The sequence below is a fragment of the Caretta caretta genome, chromosome 6, assembly GCF_965140235.1.
Source record: "Caretta caretta isolate rCarCar2 chromosome 6, rCarCar1.hap1, whole genome shotgun sequence".
NCBI classification, from domain to species: domain Eukaryota; kingdom Metazoa; phylum Chordata; order Testudines; family Cheloniidae; genus Caretta; species Caretta caretta.
This window is the reverse complement of record NC_134211.1, coordinates 90,917,094-90,932,990: the sequence shown is the minus strand read 5'-3', so window position 1 is coordinate 90,932,990 and position 15,897 is coordinate 90,917,094. Positions and strand designations below refer to the sequence as shown.

General features: G+C 49.1%; 2 protein-coding genes across 10 annotated transcripts in view; one reads left to right on the top strand and one right to left on the bottom strand.

The window, feature by feature from the left end:
* Positions 1–476: 476 nt before the first annotated feature.
* GSTZ1 (glutathione S-transferase zeta 1) lies at positions 477–15,559 on the bottom strand. 8 transcript variants are annotated; one of them, XM_048852615.1, is made up of 10 exons: positions 15,404–15,422; positions 13,928–13,987; positions 9,860–9,911; positions 8,783–8,850; positions 7,606–7,686; positions 6,939–7,064; positions 6,276–6,354; positions 4,173–4,225; positions 1,737–1,786; positions 477–909 (listed from the first exon to the last, which is right to left on the bottom strand). In XM_048852615.1, exons 2-10 carry the CDS (start codon positions 13,946–13,948, stop codon positions 783–785), a joined length of 657 nt encoding a protein of 218 aa, XP_048708572.1. In that variant the 5' UTR covers positions 13,949–13,987; positions 15,404–15,422; the 3' UTR covers positions 477–782. The 8 variants fall into 8 exon arrangements, with proteins under 8 accessions (XP_048708572.1, XP_048708570.1, XP_048708573.1 ...); XM_048852618.2 differs by lacking the exon at positions 13,928–13,987 and adding an exon at positions 1,913–1,992 and having other exon boundaries at positions 811–909; positions 15,404–15,559; XM_048852613.2 differs by lacking the exon at positions 13,928–13,987 and having other exon boundaries at positions 15,404–15,559.
* Positions 15,526–15,897, top strand: part of POMT2 (protein O-mannosyltransferase 2) — a 48,310-nt gene continuing 47,938 nt past the window's right edge. For both annotated transcript variants that reach the window (XM_048852606.2, XM_048852605.2), the window contains exon 1: positions 15,526–15,802. In XM_048852606.2, the coding sequence (XP_048708563.2) occupies positions 15,576–15,802 (227 nt within the window). In that variant the 5' untranslated portion in view covers positions 15,526–15,575. The remainder of the gene's footprint in view (positions 15,803–15,897) is intronic.

Here is a 15,897-nt window from a genome sequence, read left to right as displayed (position 1 = left end):
GATCACCCAGAAGCCTGGGACAACTAATCTCCTTCATGCTGGCATGGCAGGCATGGTGTGGTGTAGCTGTCAGTTGTTCCCTTCAAGAGAAGAGACCCAAGGTTTGGGTCTAGCTCTCATTATGTTTGCAGGATGAGAGGGCGGGCCTGATCTTCCTTGCACTTACACCCATGTAAATTGGTATTTACTGAAGTCAATGGGGTTACTGTAATTGTGGTGTGGTGCTAGGACAATCAGGCCTAGTGTGTTAATGGCCTAGTTTTACTCTATGCGCTGAGTGGTTCTTTGATATTCTTCCATGGCTGGTGAAAGTGAGGCATCCTCAAGCTGGCCTTGTCCTATAGGTACAACTCAATCTTGCTATGAACATTTCCTGTCAAAGGGTATTGCCCTCACCCTCCACAATAAAAGAGCTAAGATATCTTCAGCAAGCCCATTCCTGGGTCCAAAGCCACACAAATGCAGGGCTCAAGATAGCTATTGATGTTTCTCCTTTAATCTACTGCATGATGAGACTGAAGGTAGTTAAACATTGATTGGGATAAGCATCACCTTTCCCTACCATACTCAGATCTGCAATGGGCCATGCACAGCTACTTTCAGAGTAAAGGGGCAGTGGTGCTTGCTCTGTTTCTTCTTTGCAGCTGGCAAGGATGCATCAGTGCTATGAGTGCCTGCTGGGCACTTGTGTGGCTTTCCTTTTCCGGCAGGGTGTGATCCGTTTCTCTGCCACCCCTGCCCTCATGCTTTAGAGAGGAACAGAGCCCGCTTGTAGGAAGGCCTTAGGCTCGCAGCTCTGCAGGTGTATCAGGCTGCCGGCATGGGTGGCTCACTTGGAATGCCTCTAGCTCCAGAAGGGCTTTATTGATTCTGGTTATCGTGGGGTATGGAGCCAGGTCCACTTTAAATCTACAAAGGGCAGAGAGATGCAGTCAGATACTCCCAGCTAGACAGTCCAGCAGCAAGCACTAAGGGGGAGTTCTACAGAATCCCTGCTCCACGGACCCAGGGCAACCTGATCAGCACACAGCTCCAGAAAAGTCAAGCAGGGGAGAATCATCTGGCAGAGTGGGGCCTAGTCTGCACCAGGAAAAAAGGTGTGTTCTGATCATGTGTTAGCTAAGCTCATCCCTAGGATCTACCTTGGCCTGCTAATGTGTGAAAGCAGCCTTGTCTTCACTAGGATTTTACCTCCTGTGTGTTACATTGTGTTGGTTAGCATGTGGCAAGAAACATACCTTTTTTCCTAGAGTGGATGCCCGCACTGGTGTTACAGCCTCCCCCCCCCCCCTTTTTTTTTTTTTTTTTAAATAAGGTTGCCAGTCATTATGGTATCCAAGTATCTTCTCTCTCCTAGAGTGTGCAACACTGCAGTTCTGGCTGCAAGAGACCCTTTCAATAAGGGCTTCTACTAGCCCTAAGAGGCTGTGTTTCCTATGCTTTCTGCATAGGTAGGGACACAGAATCTGGCCTGTCTAAGCTCATGTGAGGGTAGCTGCCAGTCTTGCTCTGGGGGTCTTAGGGAAGAAATCCCAGCTCCTCGTTTTTGTGAGCGCTCAAAAGATACAGGGGTTAGGAAATGGAAAAAATCATGGTGAGAAGAATACCCTGATGGCGCTGTAAGCTGGGTGGTGGGGAGTGCTATCCCAATTGGCCTGAGCATCAGCAGGAGAGAGATCAACTGGGCCTCTCGTGCAAGAAATGGGGTCTAATGGAGCTGACCAGCCGTCATTTACCTCTCAGCATTGTAAACCTGAGGGACCAAGCACAAGTCAGCTATGGAAACCTGCAATGGAGCAAAGAAAACTGGTCAAAGCAATTCAAAACCCACCCTACTGCCCTTTAGTGCACTGGCTGGAGCTACAGCTTGGCAGGCCTGTTTTTTTCCCAAAAGGCCCTTCTCAGCACTCACCCTGTTCTGTACAGTTCTGATGCTAGAGTGGGCCCTATGAAGAGCAGGAGGCTGCCTCCCAGTCCAGCTCCTTTCAGGGCCTGGAATCAACAGTGGGTGGTTGTTTCAATTGCAAAGTACAGCTACCCCAAACCCAATCCATGCCAGTGCAGGAGAGGTGACCTGCTGACAGATGAAAATGATTGTACATGTTAATGTTCAGTGTTTACTTTCCACTGGCACCAGGTGTTACACAAAATGAAAGAGGAGGGGCCTGACTGGCGTGGGGGTGGGATACAAAGCTTTTCACCTCTAGGGCAGCTGCCCCAGGGCTATCTGGAACAGTAGTGACCATAAACTGTTACTTTCTGATGCCTTTTGGGGGCTTGTAGGCTCTCAGTCCACTTTCTACTAGGATGGGTGTTGCCATGTTGAAACTAAGCTTGTTTGCTCCTTCCACATTGGAGGGAGGGCAATTATTCTTTTACCAGCTTCCATGCAGCATGAAAGGGTCAAATTGGGAGCTCCAGGGCTGCACAGAAGGTCTCTCTTTCTGCAAGCTGGCTCAGTTGCTGGGCGTGGGAACAATGCAGAATGGAACCCTGGGAATCACTTGCAGCTGCTTGCCGTTGGCCCCAGGAGAGCTGCATGATTATGCACCATGGAGACCAATTCATTAGTTCAGCCCCGCACCATGAGATTCCTAGGGCAACCCTGCCACTGTGCAAACAAATCCAGGTGCCCCTCCAAAGAGGGAGGAGACAGCCAGTTGGAGATGGAGAGTTGGATGCGTGATAAGTGAACCTCGCTTATTATTTGCATTGCAATAGCTCCAAGTGGAACCAACCAAGACCAAAGACCCATTGTGCTTGGCTGTATGTGTACACACACAGTTTGACAGTCCCTGCACTACAGAGCTTACAACCTAAATAGGACAGACAAAGAGTGTGGGGAAAAGTACTACTATTTCCATTTTAGAGATGGAGAACTGAGGCATAGAGAGAGTAGTGATTTGCCCAGGGTCATTTAATGACACTGTGGCAGAGCAAGGAATTTACCCAGATTTCTTCATAGAAATATAGGACTAGAAGGGAGGCAAGGGGTCATCAAGTCCATCCCCCTGTACTGAGGCAGGAACAAGTGAACTTAACTATCCCTAACAGGTGTTTGTCTAGCCTATTCTTAAAAACTCCAGTGATGGGGATTCCCCAGCCTCCCTTGGAAGCCTATTCCAGAACTTAACTACCCTTATAGTTTGAAATTTTCCCCTTATATCTAACCTAAATCTCCCTTGCTGCAGTTTAAGCCCATTACTTCTCATCCTACCTTCAGTGGACATTAAGAACAGCTTCTTTATTATGCCCTTAACGTAGCTGAAGACTTATCAGGTCCCAGTCCAGTGCCTTAGCTACCAAACCAAGCTTCCTCCCATGGGTTAGTGGGGTGAAGCAACTGCAGGACTAGGACGTTAAGCTAAGGGATTGGGCAGCCACCTGAAGTCTCTCATACTTTCTGCTCTGGCTGGAAATGGTAGCAAAATGAGCTGTACTGGTTAGGCTGTTTGGTTTTCTTTAAAATGTTAGTGATAACTTGGTGCTGACGTGGCAGGGCTGGAGACTGAGCCCTGTGTCAATGGGCATCACCACAGCCACTGCTTGGACCAGGTGTGGCCACCTCAAAGGGGTTTTAGTCCTTAGACTTTAGTTGGCTGGTTTGTGCTGCAGATGCCTACCCACCAGTGACAGGACTGAGGTGTCACCAAGTCATTTCACACAGGGGGCCATTTACCTGCTGGTGAATGAAAACAGCTGTGTTTCTATTGATAGGCTAGTTTGGATCCGAGGCCCATGAGATGAAAGACACTGTATCCTATTTCCCAATCTCCAGCCAATTCCCATTATCTTATCTAATCAGATAGATAGCATACGGACAGGGCCAAGCAAATGTTTCTTATAGCCCATGGCTTTTTGCCATCCCCACAGAGCTGGGAAATGGAGAGCTGTCCTCCTCCTGTGTGAAATGCAATAACATGGCTACTCCCCAAAGGAGAAGGAGCTAGGGAAGGAGAGCAGGCAATGGGTTGAGTAGGATGCATGCAGCCCTGGTTTCTATGATGAGGCCCAGGGAATGCTCTGTCTGCATATACCTCAAGGGACTCCACAGCCTCTATGCCCAAAGCCTTTGACCTCCACCACTGTGTGGGAGATGTTTTAACCCAGTCCCAGATAAATGCTAGGCTGTCGGTGCCTTCTGCAAGCTGTGCTCTGTCTGATCTCCTTACCTCATCCCCAATGCAATAGCGCCCAGCTGTGTGCTGCAGGATCTGCTCCAGAGCTGCAGAAAGAGACAGTACACTGCGTCAGGAATCAGCAACTCCCTCTTTCAGCAGCTTAAAGGGGTGTGCTGAAGAGCTAGATTGCCGGCAGCCTTTTGGATTGAGTGTTGTGCACCAAAGTACCCCGAGTTGGGCTAGAAGAAAGCAACCCAGGGCAGCACTTACAGGGAAGGAGACTCTCACTGGAGCTGAGGAAGGAGGGTGCTTTGGGACTCAGCCATTTTGGACCCAAGATGGTTTCAAAAGGACAAAATAGGTTTCCTATTCTTCCCCTCTGCCCCTTGCCTCCGCTGTTAGTGGCAGGGAGAGGGGCTTCTCCACACAAAGCGACTAAAGAGCAGAACTGGAAAGAAGAAGAACAGGAAGGTTCAGGATACAGGGGTATAAACTGAGTGAAGCAGGGAGGGCCAGTCAGACTCCTATAGTCCTATCCCAGGGCACTGGGACAAGGAGGCCCACGGTGAAATTAAAGGCAACCTATTGAAGAGGAAATAGAAATGGTATTTTTTGCCTACTAGAATTAACCTGTGGGATACTCTGCCATGGATATTGAGGCAACAAGCTTAGTACCGTTTAAAGTAAAGGGTTGTACAGTTTATATCAGGGATCGGCAAACTTTGGCATGCGGCCTGCCAGGGTAAGCCCCCTGGCGGGCCGGGCCGGTTTACCTGCCACGTCCGCAGGTTCAGCCGATTGCAGCTCCCACTGGCCGCAGTTCGCAACTGCAGGCCAATGGGTGGGGGCTGTGGGAAGTGGCGCGGGCCGAGAGATGTGTTGGCCACCACTTCACACAGCCCACAGTGGCCTGGAGCGGCGAATTGCAACCAGTGGGAGCTGCGGACACGGTTGGTAAACAAAACGGCCCAGCTCGCCAGGGGACTTGCTGATCTCTGGTTTATATGAATGTAAAAGGCATCTGCTGTGACAGCTGGGATAAAAGGTTAAGTGTTGTCAGTCCTTGTGTGTCAGGGTGTGAGCGGACTGCTACAGGGGTCAGGAAGGAATCATAGAATATCAGAGTTGGAAGGGACCCCAGAAGGCCATCTAGTCCAACCCCCTGCTCGAAGCAGGACCAATTCCCAGTTAAATCATCCCAGCCAGGGCTTTGTCAAGCCTGACCTTAAAAACCTCTAAGGAAGGAGATTCTACCACCTCCCTAGGTAACGCATTCCAGTGTTTCACCACCCTCTTAGTGAAAAAGTTTTTCCTAATATCCAATCTAAACCTCCCCCACTGCAACTTGAGACCATTACTCCTCGTTCTGTCATCTGCTACCATTGAGAACAGTCTAGAGCCATCCTCTTTGGAACCCCCTTTCAGGTAGTTGAAAGCAGCTATCAAATCCCCCCTCATTCTTCTCTTCTGCAGGCTAAACAATCCCAGCTCCCTCAGCCTCTCCTCATAAGTCATGTGTTCTAGACCCCTAATCATTTTTGTTGCCCTTCGCTGGACTCTCTCCAATTTATCCACATCCTTCTTGAAGTGTGGGACCCAAAACTGGACACAGTACTCCAGATGAGGCCTCACCAATGTCGAATAGAGGGGAACGATCACGTCCCTCGATCTGCTCGCTATGCCCCTACTTATACATCCGAAAATGCCATTGGCCTTCTTGGCAACAAGGGCACACTGCTGACTCATATCCAGCTTCTCGTCCACTGTCACCCCTAGGTCCTTTTCCGCAGAACTGCTGCCTAGCCATTCGGTCCCTAGTCTGTAGCGGTGCATTGGGTTCTTCCGTCCTAAGTGCAGGACCCTGCACTTATCCTTATTGAACCTCATCATTGAATCCCCTCCTCCCTGCTTCCAGATGCAGCATTGAGCTCCCTCTGGAGCATCAGATATTTAACCACTGCCAGATGTGAGATTCTGGGTTAGATGGGCCCTTGGTCTGCTCCAGCATGGCAGCAGATGATACCAGACTAGATGATTTATTGTTCTGTTCCTGTGCAGTAGAAAGCAGGACTTTGGAGCAGATTGCCCAACAGACTGCTCATCCAGTGCTTTGTGCTATTTGCAGATGTGCTGATTAATTCAATGCAGACGTACCTTGGAAACCACGTGCGATAGAGCCTTGAGCCCATTCCAGCTTCTTCTCTCCTCCCACTTGTTTCAGGAAACTCAGGTTCTGAGGAGGCCAAAGAGTCCCCAAATTAGCTTGATCCAGCAGGCTGAACCGTGCCACAGGTCATACACAAAACAGGGTCAGCTGGGCTTATACGGTGTCAGTCCCTAATCCCCAGTCCCAAACTCAGCCCTTTGGGTCACTCGAGGTTTCAGTCTCTGAATCACAGGCCCACACATCCCAGTTCTTTCTCAGAATTGCCCTTCTTACAAAACATCACACTTCTTTGCCTGGAGCTCTCTCTCCCCCCTGCCAAGAGGCACTAACCCCTGCAACTGGAACCTGCTGCGCTGCTTGTAAATTCAGCTCTTCTCGAATAGAAGCCCTGGGAACCATGAATGTTTCTCAGGGTCAGAGCATGTGGTCTTTGCAGGAAGTGCCTTGCTGTTTTCAATCAGCAAAACAGGTAGATGCTGCTAACCATGCTGAGTCTGGATTCGATCCTATGCCAATGTCTGTGTGAGATCTGCCACTCTATTTCCCATCAACAGTTTCAACAGAATGATACTGTCACAATGTTTGAGAGCCACAGACAGCTACAAACCCAATCTGGAAGTCCCATCCGCCTGTTTATGACAGGACAGTACCTGCAGGGGCTGAATGCCAGAAACAATGTGATCCGAAATCATCCGGGCTTGGGCTCTCTTCTTCAGATCTTGAGGCAGCAGCCTGGGGTTAGGCCGGGTCTCTTCCAGGTACTGAATTATGGCCAGCTGCAAGGAGACATGGGTAAGATACTGGAGGGCTGGGGAGGAGAGGCCAGCCCCATTGCATAGCAAAGGAGCAGGAGTTAAAGACAGATTTCCTGTCTGAGGTCTGGCCTCTTCTGATCAGAGGTTACCACCATGCCAAACAGTGTGCTTTTGTGATGTGGAAAAACTCCCTGAGGAACCTGGAGCCCTCCTGGCTCATCTCACAAGTGATCTCTCTCCCTGGCAGAAGCTACGGAAAGACAAATTACCCAGTAAAAGGTGGGATTCTGAGACAGCATCTGAGCTGTGATCACTAATGTCAGGTGCCTTTGTGCCTGATACAGAGTAATCTCCCATCTGAAGAGGAAGACAACTTCCCCTGGCAGTCTCCCTGCAGGCGCTGCTTGGTATACGCTTCCCAGCCGGGACCATTTTCCTCATCACAGAATGATACCCTGTGCTCTCTAACTCAGAGACCAGGCACTCTGTGGGGGCAAAGTCCTCCCTCTGGGCAGCAGGACACAGTAAATGATTAATGGGCAGAGCTGGCTGGGCTACTCACCGACTGAGACAAGGTGACGCCATCGATTTTCAGGGCTGGGACCTGCTGCATTGGATTTACTACCTGGAATTCAGTAGAAAACTGGAGAGAAGACACTGGGATTACTATACTATAGCCAAGAAGAGCCAAGTATTCCTCTCTGAAAGGGAAAGCCTCAAGGGTCTCACAGCTCTGTATATTATCTCTCCATGTCCGATTGTTTGGTGGGAGCTACCCTGTCTCCCAATTCCCCTGCTTGCAAATGGATTTGCAGTCTTGCTCTCTCTGATACTGCTGAAACCCTGAGGCTTCTCCACTATGTTTTCTCCTTGGCTCCTTCCTTTGCTTCAGGCCTAATGGTCCTGGTACATTATGACTCTCCTTTGGGCACCAGGAGGCACTCCTGTTGGGGCCTAGGGGTCACTCCACGTGCATTACCCCCACATTATCCATTGATCCAAGTGACAAGGCAAGATCCATCCCTGATCCCCCGCAGCAGTGCAATTGCACTATCCTTATTCTTGGCTTGGCCATGTTGTCATATGCAGATTTCTGCCTCAGTGGTGCTACAGGGCTACTGTGCCCAAGGCAGTCACTCCCTACAATGTGGTTCAGGCATCTCCGGGACAAATGCCTCCATTTTCTGGTGCCACCCATCCACAACCCAGGACTATACTTGGAAATCGCAGCACTTGATGATGAGCTTGGTTCCCCCATGCCGATTGAAGGCAGAGAGCCTCCCTGCAGCCTCCTGGATAATGTCACAGACATTAGAGAGGGAAAGAAACTATTAGGTCTTATGCAATCTCTCTCTCTCGTCCTCCCTCCTGGAGGCTAAGGCAGGACGGTGAGCTTCCCTAGCATGCTGTCCAGTTCTAGTTTTAAGTCCCCCAAGCAATAGTGCTAATGCCCCTTCCCATGGAGAGACAACTCTATGGCCTGATACATGTGAGTTTCAGGACATTTTCTTGATCTCAGCCTATACTTAAGGGAGTTGGGGATGCTGAAGAGGTCAGAGGCTACAGTTAGCTATGGAAAAAAGTCTGAAGAGAGCTATTGGACAGCTCTTTTTACAGCAGGCAACATATATCCCATTTCCTTTGCCCTCTGATAATCCTGGGCTGCCAAATTTCTAGTGATGCCTAGGCTTAGCCTGTGTGCCAGCTTAGGGAGAGGCTGACTGTAGTTGCCCTCTTACCTGCTGTCCTCCATCCTTCAGGAGGTTCACTGGTTCCTGATCATAGGCGATTCCCTTCAGAGCCAGTGCTAGAGGAACACAACATATAGATTGAGAGGCAGAGAGAGCTAAAAAGCTAGGTTCCAAGGAAAATGGGCTCATAAAGTTTTAAAATCTCAATTGAAGAGTATTTAAAAACAAAACAAGAAACCCCTTTCCCTTCAGAATGGTTGTTTTAGATCTGCTATGGAAGACAGTGGCTCTGTCATACAGTGCCCCCTAGTACTTTGCTGGGGCACGGAGGTCAGTACTAACATCCTATTGAATAACCCCCATTATGCCCTGCATTAAAGCACCTTGGGGTGTAGGGTCAGTGGTAGCTCACAAGGGAGATTGCTCTGTGTCACCCATGTAACTTCTGGCAAAACCTTGTTTTAACTTGTCCCCATCCAAGTGATGAGCAGGCCCCACCCTGCTTAACTTGCAGGATCAGATAAGATCACACACTTTGAGGCGGTATCACTGCAAGCACAGAACACGGAGCCTCTTTAAAGAATGTGGGAATCTGGATTACATTAGCTTTATGAAGGAAATATGTCCCTCTAACTAGCTCCATAGAGCGTCTGAAAATAAAAAAGGAACTACTGAGGGCAGGGGGAGTCACCCAGAGCCCACGACTGAGAGTCCAGGGCTGAGAAGAAAGGACAGCAGAGATCCCCCCTTATACTACCAAAGGTGGGCAGATGGTTAAAAGTTTGTAACAAACACACACCAATATTCCTTCAGCCCCAGTAAGTATCTTGTCTGTCCATGGTCACTGGAGTTTCAACTGGGTACATGAAATGGTTATTCTCTTGATCCCCTACTAGCCTTCCCCTTCGCCAAATGCAAATTGATTCTGGTGTTTGCTCTCTCCTCCCGCTGGAAAAGTGGAGGAAACCATCACTGTCTTTTCAGTTGCATGTCTGCTGATCTCTCTCACTCACTCACTCACTCAGTGGGTCACTGATTAGTTTGGTTAGTGAAGGGAATTAGTGTTCAAGAAAGGTGGTGGGTTGACAGTGCCAGAGCAAAGAAGTAGTAAACACCAGATCTTACCAATTCTCACTCTCCAGGAGCAGGAACTTCGGAAATAACTATAAAGAACTGGCTGAGGGGAGAGAGAGGAGAGTGGATTACATGATGGTAATGGTAGCAGTTTCTCAGCTAGAGGGAAGCATTTTTCCTCTGCTCCTTTGAAAATTTGACCAAGTTTGATGCATTTCAACAAGGATACAAGTCAGGTGAGTTTGGGCCCTTCAAAACATCCTTGTCACTTTCAGATGTGGGCTTCTTTATCATGACATTGATTTTTAAAGTAAAATTCCCTTTTGTGTACAATGAGAAGCTCCATTTGAAACCTCAGTGGTATGAGCCAGCCCTTTGAGCCATTCACCGACATGCATGTTTTCAATATGGAACAGAAGTTACTCATCCAAGCAAGTACTGAGTGCAGGGAAGCTAATCTCCAGTTTAACTATGGAACCAAGAAAGCTCCCACAGCTGCTTTAAACCCGTTGGTTCTCACCTTTCCAGAGGAATCCATGGTCTGTGTGTGCAGTTCACTCCAAAGAGTGAAAGCCACATGACCCTGCCTTCTCTTTTCACTCAGCTGGGGTGGGGGAAGGCTCGGTCCCTACAGCCAATGAGAAAAGTGCCAGAATCCAAATTCTTAATAGCTTCCTGTGTTCAGAAGTTTCAGCAACAGGAGCTGGCAGGATTCAGTTCTGTTGTGAGTGAATACCCTGTACTAGCCACACCTATAATTCTCTTTAGGTTGCTATATTGAGCCCATCACTGTGATATCTGGCTTTTGTCACGATGGGTAAAATATTTATAGAGACTTTTGGGTTGCTGGAAGCTGCCAGTGCAGAAATACAACTCGGTGGGATAATAAAAGGAGAGCAGGTTCTAAAAACAGAGTTTCTGTTATCACAAAGATGCCAGCTCCTCCAAGCAGGGACTGTCTTTGTGTAAAACTTGGAATACACTGTGTATAACATGTAACAAAGGTTCCTCCTCTGTACACATGGCTTGTTTGTATTTCTTATTAACGAATAACAAACCTCTAGCTCCTGCCTTTGGAGGACGCCAAAGCACTTCAAAAATGTTAAAAAATTAACTCTCGTATGCCACCCCTTCTCCCCCCCCCCCCAAAAAAAAATGCAGTGTCATGATATCCTCATTTTACAGAAGGGAACACTATCAGAGAGAGAAAGTGATTTGTCCATTGACTCGTGTGACAATGGCAGAACCAGAACTAAAATCCAGGAGTCCTGAGTTCCAGTCCTGTATCTAAGTACTAAATCATTTTCACAGCTAAATATTAGATTAATTTAAACTGTTTACAGAATGTAAATGTTTGACTGAATTATCCCAGCCAAAGTTCACCAGAGGAATGGTTGGTAGGAGGGCAGGGAAGGAAGGAATGCTGCAATGTTGCCAGCTCTTGGGATTTTCCTGTGACATTCATGCTGTTTGGTGATTTTTCACAAAGCCTCAGCTCCTGGAGTCATTAGATTATGTGAAAATCTCAGCTTTCATTTAAAAAAATAGTAACTTTCTAGCTGTCATGATTGCAGATCAAAACTGGAAACCACAAACTCTAAGGAATCAAAAACCAGAAGGCAAAGAAAAAGCATCCAAAATGTATTAATTTTGTTCATCTTTCTTTGGGATCTTGCTCAGAATTTTTGAACACTTGGAGTTGGCAATATCTTCCCTTTGCTTCTCTGTTCCCTGGCTGTAACCTCCCAGTCAAGGAAGACATTTTCCTGCTTGCTCTCTCTCTCTCTCTGTTTCTGCAGTATGCCTGATCATTTGCTAACTGAGTGTCATGCATGTAAATTGTGTCATGCTGATGACCTTGCTCTTTAGTTTCAAGGCCCCTGGGGATGAGGGGAAAGCATCACATTTACTTTACAACTTGGGACCCTTTGGCACTTGAGCCAGTGCCAGCTCAAGTTAACACTGCCTTCCAGAGATGTGAAAAGGCCCAAAAAGTGATGGTGAAGAGAAGATCCGGGGCAGTAAGTCCTCCCAGTCACATGCTGGGTGTGCAGAAGTGCGATCAGATTCCAAAGAAGATTCATGACCCTAAGAACATTAGAACAGCCATACTGGGTCAAGCCAAAAGTCCATCTAGCCCAGTATCCTGTCTTCCAACAGTAGCCAATGCTAGGTGCCCCAGAGGTAATAAACAAAACAGGTAATTATCCACTGATCCATCCCCAGCTTCTGGCAAACAGAGGCTAGGGACACCATCCCTGTCCATCCTGACTAATAGCCATTGATGGACCTATCCTCCATGAATATATCTAGTTCTTTTTTGAACCCTGTTACAGCCTTGGCCTTCACAACATCCTCTGGCAAAGAGTTCCACAGGTTGACTGTGAGTTATGTGAAGAAATACTTCCTCTTGCTTATTTTAAATCTGCTGCCTATTAATTTCATTTGTCCCTAGTTCTTCCTTATTTACTTTCTCCACACCAGTCATGAATTTATAGACCTCTATCATATCCTCCCTTAGTCATCTCTTTTCCAAGCTGAAAAGTCCCAATCATATTACTCTCTCCTCATGAAGAGTCCTAAACTCCTTCACTGAGAAGAACCATTGACTGTTGTTTCTATTCACATCTCATTCTTTAGTGAGGAGGTTGGGAGTAGTATGGATAAAGAACAGAGCAGCTGACGGAGTCAGGACTCCTGTGTTCTATGCTTGGCTCTGCTTGTGGTGTTGCAGTACATGACCCAGGACATAACCTCTATGTGTGAAATGGGGGATGAGAACTCTTACTTAACTAGGAGGCTGTGAGGCTTAATGCACTGATGGCTGTAAAATGCTTAGAGAGCATCAGCTGGAAGGAGTGATCCTGGTGACACTTATACCTCGGAGCTCATTTCACTGGCTAATAACCTGACTCTTCCCCCCTAACTTTGCTCAGCTGAGGATCACATTGACAGCTGGGGGCAGTTGAAGGCTACATCCTACATGGCTTAAAATGGATCATATTGCAGTAGCTTACATCTTTAATAGGGGCATACAGCCCACACAGCATATAGGTTCAATTATACAGCAATACTTCTTGAGGCTCAGTGGGAACTTCTTGGCTCAACATGGAGCACCATGGGCAGCATGTCCCTGTAACCCTGTTTCCTCCAAGTGTCACTTCTTCCCAGGCTCTCACTGATACCTATATGTCTCAGGCTGTATCAGCCCGACCAGGCTCTTTGCATCCTGGCCATCTGTTGATTCTGACCGCAACATCATAACAGCCCTGTGGGCATTACCTGCCTCAAGACAGCAGCCCAGACAACAATGGATAACATAGGACTAGAAATGGAAAAAGTGGTCCTGTGAGGTATGCCGAAGGGTTAGAAACCCAGCCGAAACTCTCCATCTGTATTTTGTTAATTATCATTTATCAGCTCATAACCCAAAATCACTCCGCTCTTAACCACCCAATACATGTGCAGAGGGTTCCACTACTATAGGTTGTGGGAGACTAATATACCATATATTGTAATTTATGATGGTTCTATTTCATTTGCTGCACATGCTGTTTAAACTCTGATCCAAATTCCTTGCCCTCCCCACAAACACACATGCCATCTGGGGGGATGCCTCTTGTTAGATGTTGAAAGCCGATCTGATCACTTACAAAATTTTCTGTGTTCTGCAGCTGTCCTTATACTAAGCAGTTTATTTCTTTCCTGGAGACATCTATGTGGAGGCACCAGATACTAACTTAGGTCTCAATCCTTCAAGTTGTTCTACCTGGGCAAAGCCCAAGTGCAGTCAGTGTGGCTCTGTACAGGCATAGGGGTCTGCCTGTATGTGGGATATTGCAGGACTCAGGGTTTAAACTGAATCCACGGATTACTTACATCTGATCAAGGGGCCACAATTTCAACCCATCTTCCATAAAACATGTGGGGTTGAGGGTAGCTACATCCCTATTTGAAAAAGCACAGTCTGCACTTCAGATGCTTCTGAATTAACCTTAAGATCCTCCAGCTGAAGCTGCATTATCTGTAGGAGAAGTAAGAGCTTCTCTTTGTGCAGCCAGAGTGAAAGAAAAAGCCCCAATTCTGCTCTCTGTCTCTGGGCCCTGTAGCAGTAAATACCTTCACTAAGGCAGCACTCATCTTGCACTTTCAGCACCGCTCTGTTCTGTCTCTCCGCCTCTGAATGAACAGAAGTCACACAGATGCTAACATTGCACTGGCTGACACAGCCTCCTTCACGTGCTCTCTATAGGTCTGTTACTGCTGCCAGTCTCATTCACATGAGGCCCCAGCCATGCTGCCAGTTGCTGGGATTCTGGGAGTAGTAGTTCTAGCTGCTTTTCCAGGTCTTAAAGCATCTCAATTGGCTAGTTTATGCCCAAAGTTTAGATTTTTGTAAGGAGGAAAAGATTTTTTAAATCCTCATATTAACTGAAATGTTTTAATATTATTTTCTAAAATTTCAGTGAAGAATTTGAATTTAAACATCCACCCCCCCCCAAAGTAATTGCAATGCAGAGAGTGCAGCATACAGGTAAAGAACCAGAAAGTGAACCTGGCTAGCAATAAAATTGAATCTGATCAATTAAGCACCATTGTATAGGCATGACAAATATTGCAAGTGCTGTGTGTGCCCAGCAGCTGTGTGTGTGAGCAGTGGAAGGGCAGTCACTGGGTGTGTCTGTCAGTGAATGGGGATGGGCAATGGATGTGCGCACACTGTGTGCACACCAGATGTATGTGGTGGGTGGGGTCTGTCAGTGAATGGGGGCGGGCACTAGGTGTGGGCATGATGTACATGAGCTGTGGCTGTTTGTAGACAGTGCAGTCACTGTGTGTGTGTATGTGTGGTCTGTCAGTGAATGGCAGGCAGTGGGTGTGCCCAGTGGGTGGGCAGGGGAGTCATTGGGTGGTCTGTCAGCAAATGGGGGCAGTGGGTATGTGCGGTGAGGGGCAGGGCAGTCATTGGGTGTGTGCGGGGGAGTCTGTCAGTTAATGGGTGTGGGGGGGAGTCACTGATGGGCAGTCACTGGATGTGGGAGTCTGTCAGTGAATGTGGGAGTGATTGGTAGGCAGGGCAGTCACGGGATGTCTGTGGAGTTCTGTCAGTGAATGGGGAATGGCAGTCACAGGGTGTCTGTCAGTGAAGGGGGCAGGGCAGTGTTGGGGTGTCTGGGGGTCTGTCAGTGAATGGGAAGTGGAGAGGCAGGGCAGTCGTGGTTTGTCTATCTGTGAATGGGGGTGGGCGGGCAGTTCAGTCACAGGGTGTCTGTCAGTGAATGGGGAGTGGTGGGCAGGGCAGTCACGGGATGTCTGTCAGTGAAGGGGAGGCAGGCAGGGCAATCTCGGGGTGTCTGAATGGGAGGGTGGGCAGGGCAGTCATGGGATGTCTGTCAGTGAATGGGGGAGGTGGGCACGTAGGGCAGTCTTGGGATGTCTAGAGGTGTCTGTCGGTGAACGGGGGGGGTCAGGCAGGGCAATCTCGGGGTGCCGGCTGGGCGCGCGGGGAGGTGACGGGTCCCCGCCGTTTCCTTTCACGCTGCGCAGGGCGCGCTCTGTGGCATTTCCGACCCGGCTCTCGCTTGAACCTGCCACCTGAGCCGCGGTGACGCTTCGGCCCCCGGCGCGAGGAACTACATCTCCCACCATGCCCGGCGAGGGAACCAGACTCCGCTTCCCGCCATGCTCTGCGGCCCGGACTCCCTTTCCCTTGGTGCTGTGCGCGGTGGTGCCCGGCCGCCGGCGCCTCCCTCGTGTCGGAGCGCGGATGACGCTGGCGGCGGGGTGCTGCCAGCCCGAGTCGGGCCCGCGCTGCGGGGGGCTCCGGCAGCGGCGACCCCGCAGGCCGGCGGGCGAGCCGAGCCGTCCCTCTCCCCCTCCGCGGGCCTGGGCTCCCCTGGAAGCTCCAGGCGGGGTCTGGGCCCCGCTGGCCTTCGTCACCCTCCTCAGCTTCGCCTCCCGCTTCCACCGCCTGTCCGAGCCGCCGCACGTCTGGTGAGGGGCCGCGACGCTATGGCAACGGGGGTGGGGCTGGCGGTCAGGCCGCGGGGGAGGGGGCGGGGCTTCTTTGCGGGAGGGTCCGAGTGGTG